Source organism: Phodopus roborovskii, unplaced genomic scaffold (genome assembly GCF_943737965.1).
Source record: "Phodopus roborovskii unplaced genomic scaffold, PHOROB, whole genome shotgun sequence".
Taxonomy (NCBI): Eukaryota; Metazoa; Chordata; class Mammalia; order Rodentia; family Cricetidae; genus Phodopus; species Phodopus roborovskii.
The window spans coordinates 18,027,417-18,046,553 of record NW_026126409.1 but is presented as its reverse complement, the minus strand read 5'-3'; the positions used below and the strand labels follow the sequence as shown (position 1 = coordinate 18,046,553).

Below are 19,137 nucleotides of genomic sequence, written 5' to 3'. Positions count from 1 at the left end.
TTCTTTATCTCCTTCCTTCCTTCCTTCCTTCCTTCTTCTTCTTTTTTTTTTTTTTTTTTTTTTTTTTTTTTTTTTTGCTTCCTGAGACAAGATTTCTCTATATAACAGCCCTGGCTATCCTGGAACTAGCTCTGTAGACCAGGCTGGCTTCAAACTCACAGAGATCTGCCTGCCTTTGCCTCCCGAGTGCTACGATTAAAGGCATGTGCCACCACCAACTGCTTAGCTTTTGTTTCTTGTTGTATTTATTACTTTAACTACCAGTACTCAACTTGTCTCTAATGTGGATAATTATCCTTGTCCTTTCAGTTTGAGAGTAACGACTTACACCATCTGGTTCTGAAGATTTGTCAAGCACGTGTTGCTCCCATACCACCCCACTTTTCTCTTGACCTACAGTCCTTGATACCTCAGCTCTTTAAAGTGTGTCCTCAGGATCGACCATCTATCAATTCCCTTTTGAAAAGGCCTTTGTTAGAGCCTATTACTGCCCGATACTTGTCTCCTGAGGTAGGGTTGGAGGTGACTCCAGATTTTGGGAGAGATTTTGGATGATAAGTCATGACACATGTATATGATTTTAGGTCCATGCAAGAAGAATTCAGTCCCATGGTCATGTACAGAACGCTCACTGGGGAGGTAGTCCACGGTAAGGATCATGTAACCATGTAATCAAAAAGCATCTATGGTGGCTGGGAGTGGAATACTACTTACCAGTTTGCACAAGACCTAAAGTTCCAAAACCAGCATCAGAAAATGAAATAATAAAAACCCCAATCCAATTCTTAGCATCACCATACCTGTGTTGCCAGCACATGGGAAACTGAGGCAAAAGGATCACAAGTACTTAGACCTACCTAAGCTATGTCTGAGCCTGAAAAAGAAAGGCCCAAAGTTACCTTGTCATATCCTGTCAAAAAGATAAGAATAAAAGTCCAAAGCCCATCAGTGTTGCTCAGTGTTATAGCACTTGACTAACGTGCAAGATGCCCTGGTTCAGTCTTCCTCCCTCCTTCTCTCCCTCCCCCTCCCTCCCCCTCTCAGTTTTTCAAGACGGGATTTCTCTGTATAGGTTTGATTGTCCTGGAACTCATTCTGTAGACCAGACTGGCCTTGAACTCACAGAGATCTATCTGCCTCTGCCCCATGATTGCTGGGATTAAAGGTGTGTGCCTCTCCACCACCGGGGCTTCAAGTCTTCACCTTTATTGCAAGGTGTTTGCTCCGAGTGTCCTCATATACTCATTTTCTTTTCTTTTATAAAACATTTTATTTGTTTTTTCCCTCTTGATTCCAAAGCTGTTCTTTCCTGATGTTGCATTGTGTATCTTCGAACTTCAGACTACAGATGAATTATTAGTTCTATCACTGAGGTGAAAAACCCACCTGTCAAATTGGTATCTGAGATGGTTAATGAGAATGCTTCCTCAAGGGCTGAAGGATTGGAGTTGAGCATTAGAGCATGTGCCAATCCCCAGCACCTCAAAAGACAAAAGGGAGGAAGAGAGGGAGGGAGGGACAGAGAGAATGAGAGAGAAAGGAAGGAAGAGGAAAGAGAGAGACAGAGGGGGGTGGGAATTGTGTTCCAGTGGAACATTCTTTTTTTCTCAGGTTTGCTGCATATCTTCAGAGGAAATTTGAAGCTCAGCAGTATAAGTTAAAAGTGGAAAGACAGTTGGTGAGTAAGACTCCAGCTGTGGGAGAGCTCAAGGGTTTCCTCACAGCTTCTCTGCCCTCAGACATGGATGGGTCCAAGTTCATTCCACTATAAAACCAAGGCCACCCACCATTCACTTTTTATTTATAGATAGAATCTCACTATGTAGCTCAGGACTGGCCTGGAACATCAAGCTCTTGCTCATCCTCCTGCCTCAGCCTCCCGGGTGGGTAGTACAGGCATGGGCTACCAGGGCTGACTTACATTTTCTCTCGCTATCACACCCCAGGGCTGCAAAACTTGGGAAGAGCTTAAGCTGACAGCTACAACTGACAGAAGTTATAGCACAAAAATACCTGTTGCTTATAGATAACACCAATTGCTCAGGGTTGAAATGCTGCTTGTAGGGCCAGGCAGCAGTGGCGCACACAGTTAACCCCAGCACTCGGGAGGCAGAGGCAGGGGGGTGGACGGATTTCTGTGGGTTTGAGACCAGCTTGGTCTACAGAGTGAGTTCCAGGACACCCAAAGCTACACAGAAAATAAACCCTGCCTTGAAAAACAAAACAAAGCAAAAATAAAATGCTGCTTAAAGCATTTAATATTTCAGCATGGGAGACTGCTTGGTGATATACTTCTTGTCTTGAGTAAATAGTCTAGATTAAGCCAGAATCTGCAAGTATGCCCTATAAATGATTTCCTTTCATAAACAGGGTCTTCGTCCATCTTCTGCTGAGCCACATCCCAACGAGAGAGAAAAGCCACAAAGCCACAGAGAGGGGACTAAACTCCAGGAGCTCCAGTATAGAAGGAACAGAATGAAGGACCAGGTTTAAAATTTCTAGTTCTGTGCATGTGCCATGGTCCTTCACACTGCAGCCCGTCTTGCCATATGTCACCATTGCTCCCAGCATCCCTGTGGACACACAGAGCTGAGCTTATAAGACATTTGACAAAGTGGTTTTTATTGCACCTTTTAGGACTATTGTAATGAAACACAACAAAATAGATAACTTAAAACAGTAGCAACGTTGTCTCCTGCTTTTGGAGACTGAAAGCCAGAACTGGTGTGGGTAGTCATGTGCTTGAGTTTTTGCTGACTTCTGGAGGAGGCATATTGTCTTGGTTGTTCATGTCTATGTGCTTTTTTTATGTGGCATCTAGGCATCTGGAGGTAGGATGTTTAAGGAACTTCTTGGTGTATATTTCTGGCTTTTATTGGGTAGATTCTTTGGTTACTGTTGTCCAGTCTGGGTCCTAGCCAAGTGTGGTGGCTGTGGGGTTTCTGGTAGAGTATTTTCTGCAGTTCAGCATGAACTCACAAAGGAATGGAGGTGGCCTAGAAGGAAAGGTTGAGAGAGGCTGTGGGGAAGACGGAGAGACCCTGGTCTGCACCAAGAGGCCAAGTGCCAAGAGGATGAAGGTGTTCTGGGAGGAGGGGTACCTGTGGGCAGGCTGCTGCAGGACTAATGGTGAGTGGAGAGACTTTAATGGAGGATAGGAAGGAGCTTGAAGGTCCCCTACCTGAGTCCCAGCTGGCCACTTTGCATTCCTGGTGGAGAGGTAGAGTCTCTGTGGCTAGGCAGAGTCCCAAAGGGCTGGGGAAGGCAGAAGGAAGGGCTAAAAGGTGTTTCCAAGAACTAGAGGGACCTGGGATCTATGCCAAGCCAGGTCCCTAGTGGTTAAGGAGTCCATTCTACCCCAAATGACTTCATTTTAACTAATTACATCTGCAAAGACCCTATTTTCAAATATGGTCACATTCTGAAACACTATGTGATAAGACAGTGTATGCGTGATGGTGATGATGTTGATGATGATGAGTGAAGTCTTTGCATGTTACACAGGTTAGTCTTGAACTCTCGAACTCAAGTGATCCTCCCATCTCACCTTTCCATGTAGTTAGGACTAAAGGTGTGCACCCCAGCCTCTACACATCTTTTGAGGAGGTAAGATGTTCAATTAATGCAAAAATGGACTATGCAGAGTAGCTACACATGATTTGGGATTGTAATAAAGGTCTCTGTCCCATACTAGTGTGTCCCTCCCAGGCTACGAAACACCACAGCCAAAGTAAGTTTATCATTACACTTAGAAGCAAATGATTACTTGTATACATGTTTTAAAAACTGTATGTAGAGATCATTTTCAAGTTTTAAATTGTTTTTGCTTTTCAGGAATACTGGAAACAGTTAGAGGAAATCCGCCAACAATACCACAGTGACATGAAGGAAATTAAAGAAAGGATGGGGAGAGAGCTGAAGGTAAATTCACTCTATTAGAGTGAGCATTGTTCTGACAACTTACAGGTGACAAAATGACTAGATATTAAAAGAAATTTAATATCTAAAGCTAGGCTGGCAGCTTTGGGTTCCTGGTGGAGAGAGGTTCTGTGGGTAGGCAGAGTCCCAAAGGGCTGGAGATGGCAGAAGGAGGGGCTAAAAGGTGTTTCCAAGAACTAGAGGGACCCGGGGTCCATGCCAAGCAACCAAGTCCTAGTGGATGAGAGTGGGCTGTGTATATACAGAAAAAAAAAACCACACACACCTGTATACACACATACATGTACACACAAGCATGCATGTGCATGTATGCACATACATATGTACCTGCATGGGTACACATATGGACACATGCATATGCAAACACAGTCAGTCTCCTTATAGGAAACTAGGAAATGAGACAGAGGTAGTCCTTCAGTTTCTTTCTACATAAGAAAGTGGTCAGCCCTAACTGAAGATTAGTGTTATGGTTCATTGGAGGTCACACAGGATGATAACAGGTTAATGGTAAACCACTTATAAAATGGTGGTCTCACAAGACTATACTGTTTGATGTCATTGGCACCTTAGTCTGTGTAAGTACAGACTGCGGTGCTCACATTTCCCAGGACATACTTCTTCCTTTTTCAAGATTAAGTAAGGCAAAGTCTGATCACAGTTGACATCATTCTTGAAAAACACACAATGGTGTTACCCTGGAAACTCATCCTTCCATCTTTAGGTTTCTAGAACTGCAGCAGATGGCCATCTCTTCAGGAGATGACTTAACTAGTGTGTATTTGACCCGCTGTGTGAAAAGCATACAGCTATTCCAACATCACAAATCCCCACAGCACCCTGAACTGCTCCTTTTCCTAGGCCTGCTGGGCTCTGCAGAGGCCACCTAGCCCTCCTTGAATACACCTGCCACACTGCAGCAGATCTGCCACCTTAGTGGAGTTTTCCAGTGTGCCTTCTTTATGGCCTCTCATAGAGAATTCAGTAACGCATCCGAAGGCACTTAGCATTTAGGAGACCAGCTAAGGGTATGCCTCTGACACATCTGCTGTCTAGTAGATGCAGTTCTACTCCTGAGTGCACAGCCATGAATGATAATGGGACGCGACTACCACAGTCAAGCCTCATAGCTGCACAGGAGCAGAGATGAGATGGCTGAGTAGGAGGAAGCTTTGTGTGGAAGAGTTGATGGGCATGGGCATGGGGTGGGGGTGGGAGTGGGGGTGGGGTGGACTGAGACTATGGCACTTTAGAGGTCCGAGTAAGTGGCCTGTTCTAAATGAGCCATACAAAGGCCTGTGCTGGATGGAAGGGGTGGGTCTCTCTTGGGCAGAGTTCCGTTCAAAGTGGAGAGTTGTGCCACCATCAGCCTTATGCACTGCAGGTCTGCAATGGGAAGTCTGAGTTCAGAAAAGTGGTATAGCAGGCATTCCCCCCTCCTTGTCTGTTCCCCACCTTAATTGTGGGATCAAACTTGGGTTGTGCATGCTGCCAGGGCCAGGCAGTTGACATTTCTAGAGCCGTGAAAGAAGCATTTGGTGACAGCTAAATCAATCCCAAGGTAAAGGAGGAATACAGAAGGCTCTGAGGTGTCTGTGACTAGCTCTTCATCCTCTCAGGGAGGGACAGATGGTGAGTAACATACAGAGCCAATCTCACTGACTCTGTGTGTCATCTGTATTAAAGGACATAAAGGAGAATGCAGACCTCAGTCATAAAACCTATCTGGTGAAGAGGAGTAACCTGCCCACCCACCCTGATGCACCCAAGGAAGAAACCTGGACACAGGTGGAGATGCTGTTGCTAGGGCTGTGTGAGCTTCCCAGTGAGCTCCTGTCCCAGGGGTCATCTGACTCTTGCTGTGTCACTTAGTGGGGTGGGGCTTCTCAAATCTCAGGTGCTCTCTAGTCAGTTCTTTCCTGTTTCTCCCAGCCTCCATTCCCACGCCATCTCTAGGGAGCTGCTGTCCTGCCTTCTGTCACAATGGACTCATTTGCATTTTCTAGACGAGAGCACAGAGCATAAATGCTACCATCCCTGAGTGTTCTCTTTCATCTGGCTTCTTTCATGCCACAGGGAGCATCATGATGCTCAATCATGTTGTTTCACCCATGTTCTCCATATTTGTCACTGCTGAGCATATCCCACTGTATAAATATCCCACTGTATAAATGTATCAAAATTGGTGGGCAGTTCAACTATGGATGAATATTTTGACAGTTTCTAGCTTTTGTCTATTGCAAACAGCTGGGATGATCATGGGCAAGTGTCTGCCCATGTATGTTGAGGTACTGTCTCCCTTATTTCTTTGGGACAGGGTTTACAACTAACCCTGAAGCTCACTGTTTAGGCTACCATAGCTGTCAAGCAAGCTCCAGGATCTGCCTGTTTCTGTTTCTCAGGGTTGCAGTTACAGGCACACATAGTCATGCCCAGCCTTTTATGATGAGTGGAGGGGTTCCATTGAAGGGCCCTGTGCTTTACCTGCAAGGGAACTTCCATGTTGAGCCATCTCTGGCCCTAATAGGCAAGTCTTAAAGTGGTAGACACATCTTCTTTGGTATAACTACATTGGCCTGGGATGGCTGGCATGTTTAATTTCTCCTCTTTTTTTTTTTTTTTTTTTTTTTTTTTTTTTTGCAGTTCTAGGAGCTGAACCCAGACCCTCACATATTACAGACAAGTACTCTAATACTGAGCTGTGACCTAAACCTCATTATTATTATTATTATTATTATTATTATCATTATCATTTTATTTAATAGAAGAGAAAGGGTTTCCTTGCATTGTCCAGAATGGCCTCAAACTCTAGGTCTTCCTGCCTCCCTTCTCAATAACTCATGATCATCTTGCCTTATCCTCTTGAGTAGCTGGAATTACAGGCATGTGGCACTAGGCCCAACTGTATAATTAATTTGTGTTTATACATATATGTGTGGGTGCACATGCATGTGTGTGTGTGCATGTATGTGGAGGTCAGAATCAACTTCAAGCACTGTTCTTTAGGAGTCATCCACCTTGTTTGCTAGACTGGTTCTTTAGTGACCCCAAGAATCTGTCTCTACCTCCTCAGTGCTAGGATTATAATCATGTGTCACCTTGCCCAGCTAGTTTTCACATGCTCACTGTAGATCAAACTCTTAGGTCTTCATGCTTACAATGCAAGCACTTTGTCCACCAAGCTGTTGGCCCAGCCATATTTAATTGTTCAAGAAACTGCTACATTTATTTGCAAAATGGATGTTACCTTTCCACACATGAGAGGGGCAGAACAATGAAAAGCTCCATCCTAGATAAATTCAGTTAGAGGAGGCCTGAGGATCACACAGCCACTCTAGAGACTTTACCCTGCTTTTTCCATTGCATGAAAAATGTTTTCCTTGGATATTCATATGTTAAACCTCAAGGTCCAGGCCTGAGATCCGGACATAGGTAGAACTCAGAGGATGACTTTGGGGAGTTGATTCTTTCCTCCCTCCATGGTACCAAGTCACCAAACTTTCACGGCAAGTGCGTTTACCTGCTGAGCCATCTTGCCAGTGCTCCTATTCCATGTTCTCTGCGCATCTGAGACTTGCCTGAAATCATGTCATTAGTTTACAAACTCATGTATTACCTAGCTTACCCCAGGACTATGCAAGCTTCATGTCATCAGAGTCCTATCTATCCATGGATAATGTGTTCTTGGTTGTGCAGGGGTATGGATCACAGAGAGCAGGGATAGGTGAATAAGAGTTTATAAAATTCTACTTCTCTAAACAGCCAGATCCTTACAACCTTCTCTGGGGTCTAGCCTGACCTCCCCTCCACACAGCCTCTCTCACCTACCAGATGTAGCCAGGTCTCATAGTCCCACATCCAGTGCCAGAGTAACTTCTGCCTAAAGAGCATCCAATCCTGGGCTTCCATCAGGATCCACCCTTACACACAGGCTTGTACACACTCATGCATGCACACACCCTCCCCCACCAAGCTTGTTGTCAAAATTACATCCTGTGACTGAGGTGTGGCACAGCAATGAAGCACTCATATAACATGTACAAAGTGCTAATTTGATCCCCAGCATCACATAAGAAAACCATGTTATTGAATTGGATTGTTTTTAAATTGCAGTGGAGTAACGAGAATTTTGTCACATTATAGAATTTTTGCCCATTAAAATGGCAGTGTTAAGTAAGTGAATGATTATTTTAATTTGGTGAATACTGTACCTAACTTTTTAGTGAATTATGATTAACTTTTCTTGATGAATAAAATGTTTTTATTCTAAAATGAATCATCAGATTCAATGTAGACGTTAAGCTATAGAATTATACAGCAACGTGAATTTAGATACTATGAATATACAATTGGATGTGAGGTGACAGAGTTATGGTTTTTTCTAAGCTTTTAGAATATTGAAAAAGACTTGAAACAAATTAGGCTTCCAAACATAAAAGATAGTAAAATTTTAAAGCAGATATATAAAACTAAGACCTGAACATTCTTGTCTTTTGCTTATATACTAGAAAGATGATTGGGGTTCATGCTTACTGTATAGGTTGGCTACACTAATGATCTTAAGTATGTGAGCTGTCAAAATGAATTGACCTTGGGGTAATTTGAAGACTTTATTAAACTGCTAAACTAAGTTTTTTTTCTTGTTTATTCTAGAGAGGGTTGAAGTTTGAAATTAGCCTGGATAAGTGTAATCCTGAGGAAGATACCATCCAAGACAAAGAGGTATGCTATATTGCTGTGGTCAGCTATGACAAAGTGAGTCTGTATTCAGGTTTGTGATATTGTTGCACAGGCTGTAATGAGAATTTCCTAAATACACTTAGAAGCAAGGTATCTGGTGCATAAATGAACCTTCCAAATACTTCTTATCCTCTCATTTAAAAAGGTGATATTATTTCCTTGGATAGATGGTTCCATTTTAATTCATGTTTCTTCTATAAATGAGTTATTTTCTGATAATGTTAACTTCTTATTTTTGCCAATAATGAAGCATGGCATATAGTCAACAGTTGATATGCTAATTTAAAAATCATGTGTAAGTAGCCTGAAAGTGTGAGCTGCCTGTGGGTAAATCTCAGTTGTGCATCTGGGCTCCCTTGATGTGACAATACTGTACATTCATCTTTTAGATTACTAAGAGTTAAATATGAACATTATACCTGTCAATCAATTTTGTTGAGTAGTGTTGCTGGAGATTGCACCTTATATGTTATGCAATGAAAATTCCCTGCCACTGAGCTATCTCACCCCCAGCCCTCTCATGGTCTCTGAGCTATCCCTCATCCCTCTCATGGTCTCTATCCTCATAAATGTCTTGGGGGCTTGGAATGCAGGTCAGTGGCAGAACATGTTAACATGTTTAACAGTCAGGGTTGAGTCCTCCCAATTTTTATGTCACTGTATCTTTAAAAATACTTTGCTACCTGATGACTTCATTAGTGGGGTGGGGCTTAGTGTTTCTTAGATGCCCCAGAACTGTGGGATCTGAATAGGTCACTTGGCTTCCTTGATATGAGGTGCTGAGGTTGGCCTGAGGAAACAACTTTAGCTGCTAGGGTGTTCTTTCTTTCTTAGTCTGTGCTTTCTATGCCTGAAACCAAAACAACTATTTCAGTATTGGTAATGGAATATGAGCAGCAGTTTTTAGGACCTGTTCAACTTGGTTATACATTCAGTGAGTTTTTTGTGTATGTCAACTACTGGGGAGACAGAGGTAGGGGATTCTAGAACACTGTGAACAACATATCGAGGCCCCAGCTTAAGAAGAAAAATAAGACTGGGTGCACTCCTTTAATCCCAGCACTCAGGAGGCAGAGGAAGGTGGATCTCTGAATTTGAGGCCAGCCTGTTCTATAGAGAGTTCCAGGACAGGATCCAAAGTTGCACATAGAAACCCTATCGAGGAGGAGGAGGAGAAGCTGGAGAGATGGCTCAGCAGTTAAGAGCAAAAGTTGCTCTTCCAGAGGACCTGGGGTGTTTGATTCCCCACATAACATCCCACAATCATCTGTAATGCCAGTTTGCAGGGATCTAACACCCTCTTCTGGCCATCTTGAACACCAGACACACAAGTGGTATACAGACATACATGTGGATAAAACACTTATACACATAAAAGAAAAGTAAATAAGTCTTTTAAAAAGTAGAAGAAAGAGAATATTATGTTGGATACTGAGAGCAGGGCTGGATAAGGAAACCCTGAAGTGAGTAGTGTGATTCAGAAAAGAGAAAGCCTGGGTAAAATTGAGTTGTTCTGTGATCAGGCAGGCTGCTATTTGCAAGAAAAGCATTGTTGTTTCTATATCAGTTTCACCTTTAAAACTATATGGATTTGTTTTACACACACACACACACACACACACGAATATATTACCATATTAATATATTGGGACACACACATACTGCCAATATGGCTTCTTTCTCATGAAAAATTGTGAAATTTATTCAGGCAGTGGATAAACTAAATGATACTCTGAACTTTGAAGATGGCATGAGGTTTCGGGAGTGCAGACCTCTAAAGGAGCATGAAGATCACAGAGACAGAGCCTTTGAGGAGCTCTGTGACTCAGAAGCAGGTACATGTTGCTTGAAAGTGGTGGAAGGAAAGGGAATTTTTCATTTGCAGTTGTCTCCAACTTTCTCCACTGGGCTTCAGTCTCCTTTTCTGCACATACCCTCATCCAGCATTCCCTCATGCTACACACACACACACACACACACACACACACACACACACACACACACATCTAGCATTCTTTCCTACCCTCCCCACACACATCTAGCATTCTTTCCTACCACACACATACATGCACATGCATATGGGTCAGTTCTACCCATATGCAGTTTCAGCTGTTTTAGGAATGTCACACTTGTGAGTTTTTCTCAGTACCTGCTGAACAACTCTCTGGGCCAGTGTGATAAGTACCTCAACCTCAGCATGCATCCTCCACCTTTGCAGAGAACATTGCCAGGGTGATGGGCAGCTCCTCCTCAGAGAATGCCCCTGAACTTTTCCTCTGCCTCCACACCTTCTGCTGGTAGGTAGGGTTCTGTCATCCTTGAGCACTGTGGTGACATAGGAAACCGGTTTCCGGAGCCACTGGTAGTCTGAATCTTCCCTGGCACTGTGGTTTCTGGTCACGGGGCAGTTCTTCTTTTGTAAGTTACTTTCATGGTCTGAACCCCCCTTTCCTCTTTAGAGGCATGGGGAATGGCAGTAGTAATAACCACACAGGGTTGCTGTAGCAGTAAGAGTGATGTATGATATGTACAAAGATCCAGCCTAAATGTCTGGTGCCTAATATGTGATCTTCCTGTAATTAAAGGATTGCATCACATGACAGCTCACAACTGTCTATAACTCCAGTTACAGGGGATCTGACTCCCTGTTTCTGACCTCTGTGGGTATAAGATACACAGAAACACATGGAAGCAAATGCCCATAAAAAAATGAAAAAATAAATTAAAAAATTAAAAGAGAAAATGGATTTAGGAGCTGGAGAGATGACTTGGCAGTTAAAAGCCCTTGGCTTTTTTTCAGACGACCTTAATATAGTTCCCAGCAACCATACCAGGTGGCTCTAAACCAAACTCCAACTCCAGGGGATCAGATGCATTTTTTTGGCCACTTGCACATGCACACATACACAAATAAATAATAAAATAAATATATTTTAAAAAGTGGATCTGGGCATGGTGGCTCTTACTTGCTGTCCTAGCACATGGAAGGCAGAGGCAGGACGATAAAATTGCCATGAGTTCCCAGCCAGTCTGGGACAAAGAAAAGGGCACAATGGGTAGAGAGAGAGAGAGATGAAAAGGAAATGGAGATTGTGTCGGTACAAACAGTCAAGTGAGAATTCTCATAGATGTCTCAGTGATTTGTCCATTCATGTATTTCCTTAGCTTTTAGTTAAACTGGATAATCAAACATTAATGATAAAATGGAACAACTTTGAAAACTGTTTGCATTTTCAGTCATCTGTGTTAGATCTGTTAGATGGTGGTTCCTGTGGCTTGGACATCCTACTCTTGGGTCCCTGTGCTACTTAGTTTTATGTCCCCTAGACTCATCTGGGAAGAGTGAGTTTCAGTTTCAGCCCACATCAGGTTGGCCTGTAGGCAAGCCTGTGTGGCATTCATTGCCTCGACTGATGACTGATGTAGGTGGGCAGGTGATTTGGGGAGGTAGAAGAAAAGGAGCTGAATGTTAGCCTGAGAGCAAGCCAGTAAGCAGCACTCTCCCATGGCCTCCGCTTCAGTTCCTGCCTGGAGTTCCTGTCCTGACTTCATTCATGATGAGCCCTATGCTGTAAGATGAAGCAAACCCTTTCCTCCAAACATTGCTTTCAGTCACAGTGTTTGTCACAGTAGAAATCAAACCAGGACAGGCCCTAAGAATTGTTTGGTGTGGCCATTATACTCTGGCTGCCATGGAACTAATGAGTTACTCTCTTTCTCGAAGAGGGTTTCTTTTCGGATATCGTTGCTGTGGAGAACAGGAGGCAGTGGGATACCAGAGCACCTCAGACTCTGCTGCAAATAATGGCAACAGCGGATGCCACCTCCACCTGCCCCACCATGCCTGATGGTGAGTCTTTGGTCAGTTATTGTCAACTGGCAGCCAGGGAAAACCAGGCCTGGCACAACTGTGCTGCCAGCACATATTGTATTGGAATAGTTGTCACTTCTTGGGCACTAAGCTAATTTTGCACAGACATTGTTTTGGCCTCAGGAGTATCAAGTTGAGACTTGTCTGCTAGTTATCCTAGCAATTGATGGCTCTGTCATACAAAAGTAAAGGAAGAAAATCACACCTGCTGTCTTTCCTAAGTGAGAAAGGAGAAACAAGGAGGGGAGTCTAAAGGCATGGATATATAGATTCACCAGACCAGTAAGTTGAAGTGAAGTTTATTAGTAAATAGCTTAAATGGAAAGCAATCAGTAACTGCTGCGGCCTTCCTGTTATGAGCAGACAGGCCTTCTTCCATGACTAGAAGGGGCTTCTGACCTCAAACCCTTTCCTCCCTCCACCCCATGTCTGCACCTGTGACCACGCCTTTTGAACATGCTATAGGAGTGGAGGCAGACCTATCACTACTGTTCCCCTTTTAGTCTAAAGAAAAAAGGCTTGATACAAAACTATATACAGTAATAGCAAATATCAAGTATACTCTAGGAGAAGGAAAGGTAAAAACATACAAATTAAGACCTACTGCCAGTGACTCAACAAAGAGCAATTGGCAAAAGCTACATGTCTGTAAAGAGTACGGTTTTTCCGCCCGCCGCCGAGTCTTGCCGCTGCGCCAGCCCCAAATAATACACAGAGACTCTGTATATGATATAATCCTGTTGGCCCGGTTACTTGTTTCTTATCAGCTAGCTCTGCCTTAATTATTAACCCATTTCTGCTGATCTATGTATTTCTCTTACTGGGGAGCTGGCCGGCACACTGCTTTCTCCAGACTCTCCATCTTGGCTCCTCCTTACTACTTCCTCTTCCTCCTTGTCTCCTAGTCCCTCCTATCCTCCTTTCCTATTGGCCAACAGTGCTTTATTTATTAACCAGTATGAGAAACATATACAGAATGACATCTCCCATCACATGTCCAGTCACAGGGTAAAGGTATAACAGAGATTACTATGAAGTTGTCCTAAATTGGAAAGTTTAAGTCTTGTGCCTAACATTTCTATCTAAGAAGAGAGGACAATAATTGTGACAGTCTAATCTTCAACTTCATCAAGGACCTGAGAAGGAAGATAACAATACTAAGGTAGGCAGGAAGTTCAGGTGAGCAGCTTCTAAAAGGTACAGTGAAGACAGAAACAGCAGGGTACCTGTACAGTCTCCCATAGTCTCACAGCAACATAGGGGCAACTAACTTTGGCTAAGGCCTAGAATATCTGACTGACCAACACAGAAGCAGGGAAGTTGAAAGACTGTCTTACCCCGACTTGGCAAGTTTCAGCATTCTCTATGTTTGTTTCCTGTAAGCACAGTAGGACAGTATGTCCAAAGTCAGTAGTTGTGTCAAGGCAATTTTTTGCCCAAGAGGCCAGTAACCAAGGAGAGAATGAACTCCAGAGGGAGTGTCATCAGTGCCCAACAGGAGTCTTCTTTACTTAATTCCCAACACCAGCTTAATTACAGACTTAGAATTTCATCAATGATTTTTATCCTTTCAGCAATAAAATTGGTCTTAGGGTCAGGGATGCAACTCTGCTGTCAAGGGTTTGTCTAGCATGCACAAAGTTCTGGGGTCAAGCAGGGGAGGTTTTTATTGTTCTTTCCTTTGTTTCTCTTTATCACTTAACACTGAGAATGGGTTAAAATTTAAAACTGTGATATAAGTTGAGTGGACAGCCATCTATATCTCTAGATTCAATTAGTCCCAATGGAAAATATTCAGAAAAAATCTTTCATCTATGCCGAACACATATAGATGTTTTCTTGTTATTGTTCCCTAAGTAGTACAGTATAACAATGACGTATGCAGTGTTTACATTCTATTGTGATAAATAAGTCATCTAGGGATGATGAAATAGGCTGGAGAGATAGCTAAGCAGTTTAGTTCCCAGCAACCAAATATGGTGGCTCACAACCCCATGTAAATAGTTGTAGGAGACCTAACTCCCTCCTCTGGCCTCTTCAAGTACTGTAACCACATGCACACACCTATATATACATAATTACATATATACATAATTACTAAAAATAAGAAAAATTAAACCTTAAAAAGAGTGTGTTGGTAATTAGTAATGGTGGCACATGCTGTAATCAAACATTTGGAGGGTAGAGATGGAGTCCAGGAGTATTGGGAGTTCAAGATCATCCTCAGGTGCCTAGACAGTTCAAAGCTAGTGTGAACTGCATGAGACACTACCTCATCCCCACTCCCTATAAAAGTATGTGTGAAGGTGTATATAGCTTTTATGCAAATAGTGCCTATTGCATATAAATTGTTTAATCACACATACACTTAAAATAATTAATTATGTATCCTTGTATCTGTGGGTAGATATATACACATTTGAACAGTACCTGTGGAGGCCATAGACAGCATCTCCCCGAAGCTGGAGTTTCAGGTGGTTAAAAGAGACCATGTGGGATGAAAACTTCTACAAGAGCACCAAGTACTTGTAGCTGCTGAACCCTCTCCCCAGCCCACATGCGCAGGTTTTATGTCATTGGCTGTCCTATAACGAGTCTGCCTTGGGTGCCAAAGGCTAAGAGTGTATCACTAATGTGAGTTACTCTAAGTGTATGAGCTGACTTAAAATTCAGTAAGACATCTGAGGGTGAACTCAACATAAAAAGTAAGCACATAGAAACTTAACATACTTCACAAAGTAAATATGACTCTCTTCTCATCAACGTGTGACAAAAAGGCAGTAAAGTTGTTACACACACACACACACACACACACACACACACGCACACATACACACACAGACACACACACAGACACATACCCTGGTCTCTTTGTTAATCAAATGAGAAATGTGATTACATCCATGGTTCTAACATTCTGTGCTGTTATAAAAACTGAAACAAAGAAGCATCTTTATTTTTGCTAATGCTGTATCCATTTCAGATGGAGAAGTTATTGTGATGGAAGGCAGTCCAGATGGGAAGAGGTGGTGGTGTGATGTGCCAGGGACCCTGAGTGCTTTGACAGCAGCACATGCCTGCAGTAGCTCATCGTCAGCCAGTAAAGGAGAACCTAGTATGTAGTTTAATTTTAACGAAGCTACTGGTACCCCCAAGGAATTATGTAGATGCTTTATGAACACAGAAAAGTGCTAACAGGCTTTTTGGCTTTTGGCTCAGAGGAGGTAACAGTGCAACTTTCTCTGGTTGTTCTGAATCTGGGTTAATCTGATACCTGACGCCTCCACCATGCCACCCAAGTTCGATCCCAATGAGATCAAAGTCATGTACTTGAGGTGTGCCAGAGGTGAGGTTGGTGCCACATCTGCCTTGGCCCCAAGTTTGGTCCACTGGGTCTGTCTCCAAAAAAAGTTGGTGATGGCATTGCCAAGGCAACTGGTGACTGGGAAAGTCTGAGGATTACAGTGAAACTGACCATCCAGAACAGACAGGCCCAGATGGAGGTAGTGCCCTCTCCCTCTGCCTTGATCATTAAAGCCCTCAAGGAGCCACCAAGAGACAGAAAGAAGCAGAACATTAAACACAGTGGAAATATCACTTTCGATGAGATTGTCAGCATTGCCCAGCAGATGTGACACCGGTCTTTAGCCAGAGAACTTTCTGGAACTATTAAAGAGATCCTGGTACTGCACAGTCTGTGGGCTGCAATGTGGACAGCCGCCAACCTTGTGACATCATTGATATCAATAGTGGTGTAGCCCAGCTACTTAAGAAGCAACAAGAGAAAAATATTTAAATAAAAGACATCAGATTAAAGAAAAGGTGCTAACAGTGCATTTGGCTTGGAGAGAGAACTGGGAACACATCTTGCCTTGTCTGATTTGCTCTAACCAAGCTGTTTCCAAGTGATGTAACAATTGGCATGAACTTCTAAGGATAGAGGTATAATTTTTATCATTTGAAGGTGACAACTGATGAAAATGACTGGCATTCTTGGGAAAATAATCTAGCATTGCTCAGCTCTGATAGGTATTCAGTGGGTTCACTTTATTTTCCTATGGGTAGAGGATGCAAACCAATATAGTTCATTTTGTTTTGTTTCCACTTTTTTTTTTAAATGACCGTGTGTCACTAATTCTTTGCTATGTAGACTAGGTCTTGAATTCACAGAGATCCACCTACCTCTGTCTTCTGAGTTTTCTTTATTTTTAAAGTAATACCCTTCCCTCTTTCTTGCTAGAATCTTTGTGTTGTCAAGAAGACGTCAAAGGCACAAGTGATCCTTCCTGCTTCTTGAGTAGGTGGGATGACAAGCACACATCATTACATACAGCTACATTATGTATTATACATACATATATATATATGTATGTATATATATACATACACACATACATATATATATATAAAATCTCACATCACACACACACACACACACACACACACACAATGTCTATGCCTCCTGAGTGCTGGAATTAAAGGTATGCACCACCACACCTGATTAATGTATGTTATATTTTGATTAACAGATTTTCTTATTGAGTCAAAATGGTTACTATATAATTATTCATCTTTGTTTAAACTTAGGTTTATCACTAAGTGATTTATTTTCCACTGAATCAAAATATAATTTTCTATGTTGCATAACTCTTTCCTGCAATGTTTATATCTTTGTTATTGCTTAACTTTTTCCCTAGGATGAGTACATTAAATTCATTCTGGGGAAATCAATCATAGGTCAGGCAAGATGCTCTATACCTGTGATTCTAGCACTTCAGAAGCAGAGGCTGGAAGACCTTGCCTTTGAGACAGCCTGGGTGTTAGAAATGGATTTGAGTGTTCCAAGAAAATGATCACATGATCCAAAGTATTTCAGCAAGGCAAAAAATGTTTACTTCTGCAGAAGGGTGTGTAGTCCTGTCAATCAAGCAGGCAAGCACACATAGCTGGGCCCCCGATGGATTTTTATTCTGAACATGAAAGGAATAAAGAAACAAGTATATATAGCTATTCTAATACCTGACAAAATAGATGTAAATATAAAACTAATAAAAAGTTATATGGCAGGACATTTTACATTCCTTAAAGGAAAACAATCTAAGAAGATATTACTGTTCTAAACATTTGAACACCAGAGAGACACCCACTTTCATAAAAACAAATGCTGTTAAATCTAAAGTCACAGACTAACTCTGACACAGTAATACTGGGCACTCTTAATGATCCATACAAAAACTAAATAGAGAAATGGTGGGGATAAATGACATCATAAATCAAATAGATCTAACAGAGGTCTAGAGGACACTGCATCCAAACACTAAAGAATACATTTTATTTGTTCTCAGTAGCCCATGAGACTGTCTTCAGAATCAACCACATATTATGACAAAGGCAAGTCTCAACAAATATACACAAGAAAATTGAAACAACATCCTTCGTGTTATCTGACCACAAAGGAATAAAGCTGGGTATCGACAGCAATAGAAAGCACAGAAAGCACACAAGCTCGTGGAAAGTTAACAATATACTATTAAATGAAAATTATGTCAATGGAAAAGTCAAGAAGGAAGTTTAACACTTCCTAGAACTGGATGAAAATGAAAACACAACATACCCAAATCTATGGAACACAATGCAAGCATTCATAAATGCACAGTTTATATCACTAAGTGCCTTCATAAAAAATCTGGAGATGGAACATTAATAATTTAATGTTAAACCTGAGGCTCATGGAAAATAAGAGCAAACAATACTCAAAAAGAGTTGATGGGAAGTGATAATAAAAGTCAGGTCCAAAGTCAATGAAACAGAAACAATTGTGACAACGTATACAAAAAGTCAATTTAAAAAGGAGCTGGTGCTTTGAAAAGATTATCAAGATTGACAAACCTTTACCCAAATTGACCAAAAAAGAAAGAGAGAGAAGACCCAAGTTAATAAAAGCAGAGATGAAAGGAAGACATTACAATAGACACTCAGAGAATTCAGAGAATCACAGTGCACTATAAAACTATACTCCACCAAACTGGGAAATATAGAAAAAGAAAAAAGAAAGAAAGAAAGAAAAGATAAAAGAGGATGAAATTCTTAATACATATGACCTGCCAAAATTAAATCAAATTGAAGTAATTAATTTAAATAGACTCAACAGCCAATTAAGATGGAAGTAATAATGAAATTCCCAACTAAAAAATGTGCAACCTAGGTAGATTCTTCAAAGTCTTTAAACCTTCAGACCTTCAAAGAAGAACAAGTACACTCCTTAAATTATATCATAAAGTAGAAAAAGAGCACTTTAAATTTTTTTTTTAATGAAGCCAGGGTCACCTTGATACACAAACCAGACAAATATCCAACCCGACTGCCCCCTCCCCAACACACACACCAAGAGAGGAAGAAAATTTTTGGCCAAGTTTTCCATTCAACATAGATGCAAAATTCTCAATAAAAAACTTATAAACCAAATTCAGGAACACATCAAATAGATGATCAGGACAGAAATCCCATGATCAGCGCATTAGACTTAGAAAAAGCTTTTTTTTTTTTTTTTTTTTTTTTTTTTACAAAGTCTGATATCTCATTGTGATTAA

General features: G+C 41.7%; 1 protein-coding gene across 2 annotated transcripts in view; it reads left to right on the top strand.

Moving 5' to 3' along the window:
* Nek5 (NIMA related kinase 5) overlaps positions 1–19,137 on the top strand; it is a 32,423-nt gene that overhangs the window by 9,332 nt on the left and 3,954 nt on the right. The window contains exons 8-17 of one of the 2 annotated variants that reach the window (XM_051182095.1): positions 310–510; positions 585–649; positions 1,612–1,678; positions 2,371–2,487; positions 3,835–3,921; positions 5,623–5,724; positions 8,590–8,658; positions 10,385–10,511; positions 12,401–12,526; positions 15,531–15,662. In XM_051182095.1, coding sequence (XP_051038052.1) covers positions 310–510; positions 585–649; positions 1,612–1,678; positions 2,371–2,487; positions 3,835–3,921; positions 5,623–5,724; positions 8,590–8,658; positions 10,385–10,511; positions 12,401–12,526; positions 15,531–15,662 — 1,093 coding nt within the window. The remainder of the gene's footprint in view (positions 1–309; positions 511–584; positions 650–1,611; positions 1,679–2,370; positions 2,488–3,834; positions 3,922–5,622; positions 5,725–8,589; positions 8,659–10,384; positions 10,512–12,400; positions 12,527–15,530; positions 15,663–19,137) is intronic. The other variant, XM_051182096.1, reaches the window with a different exon arrangement.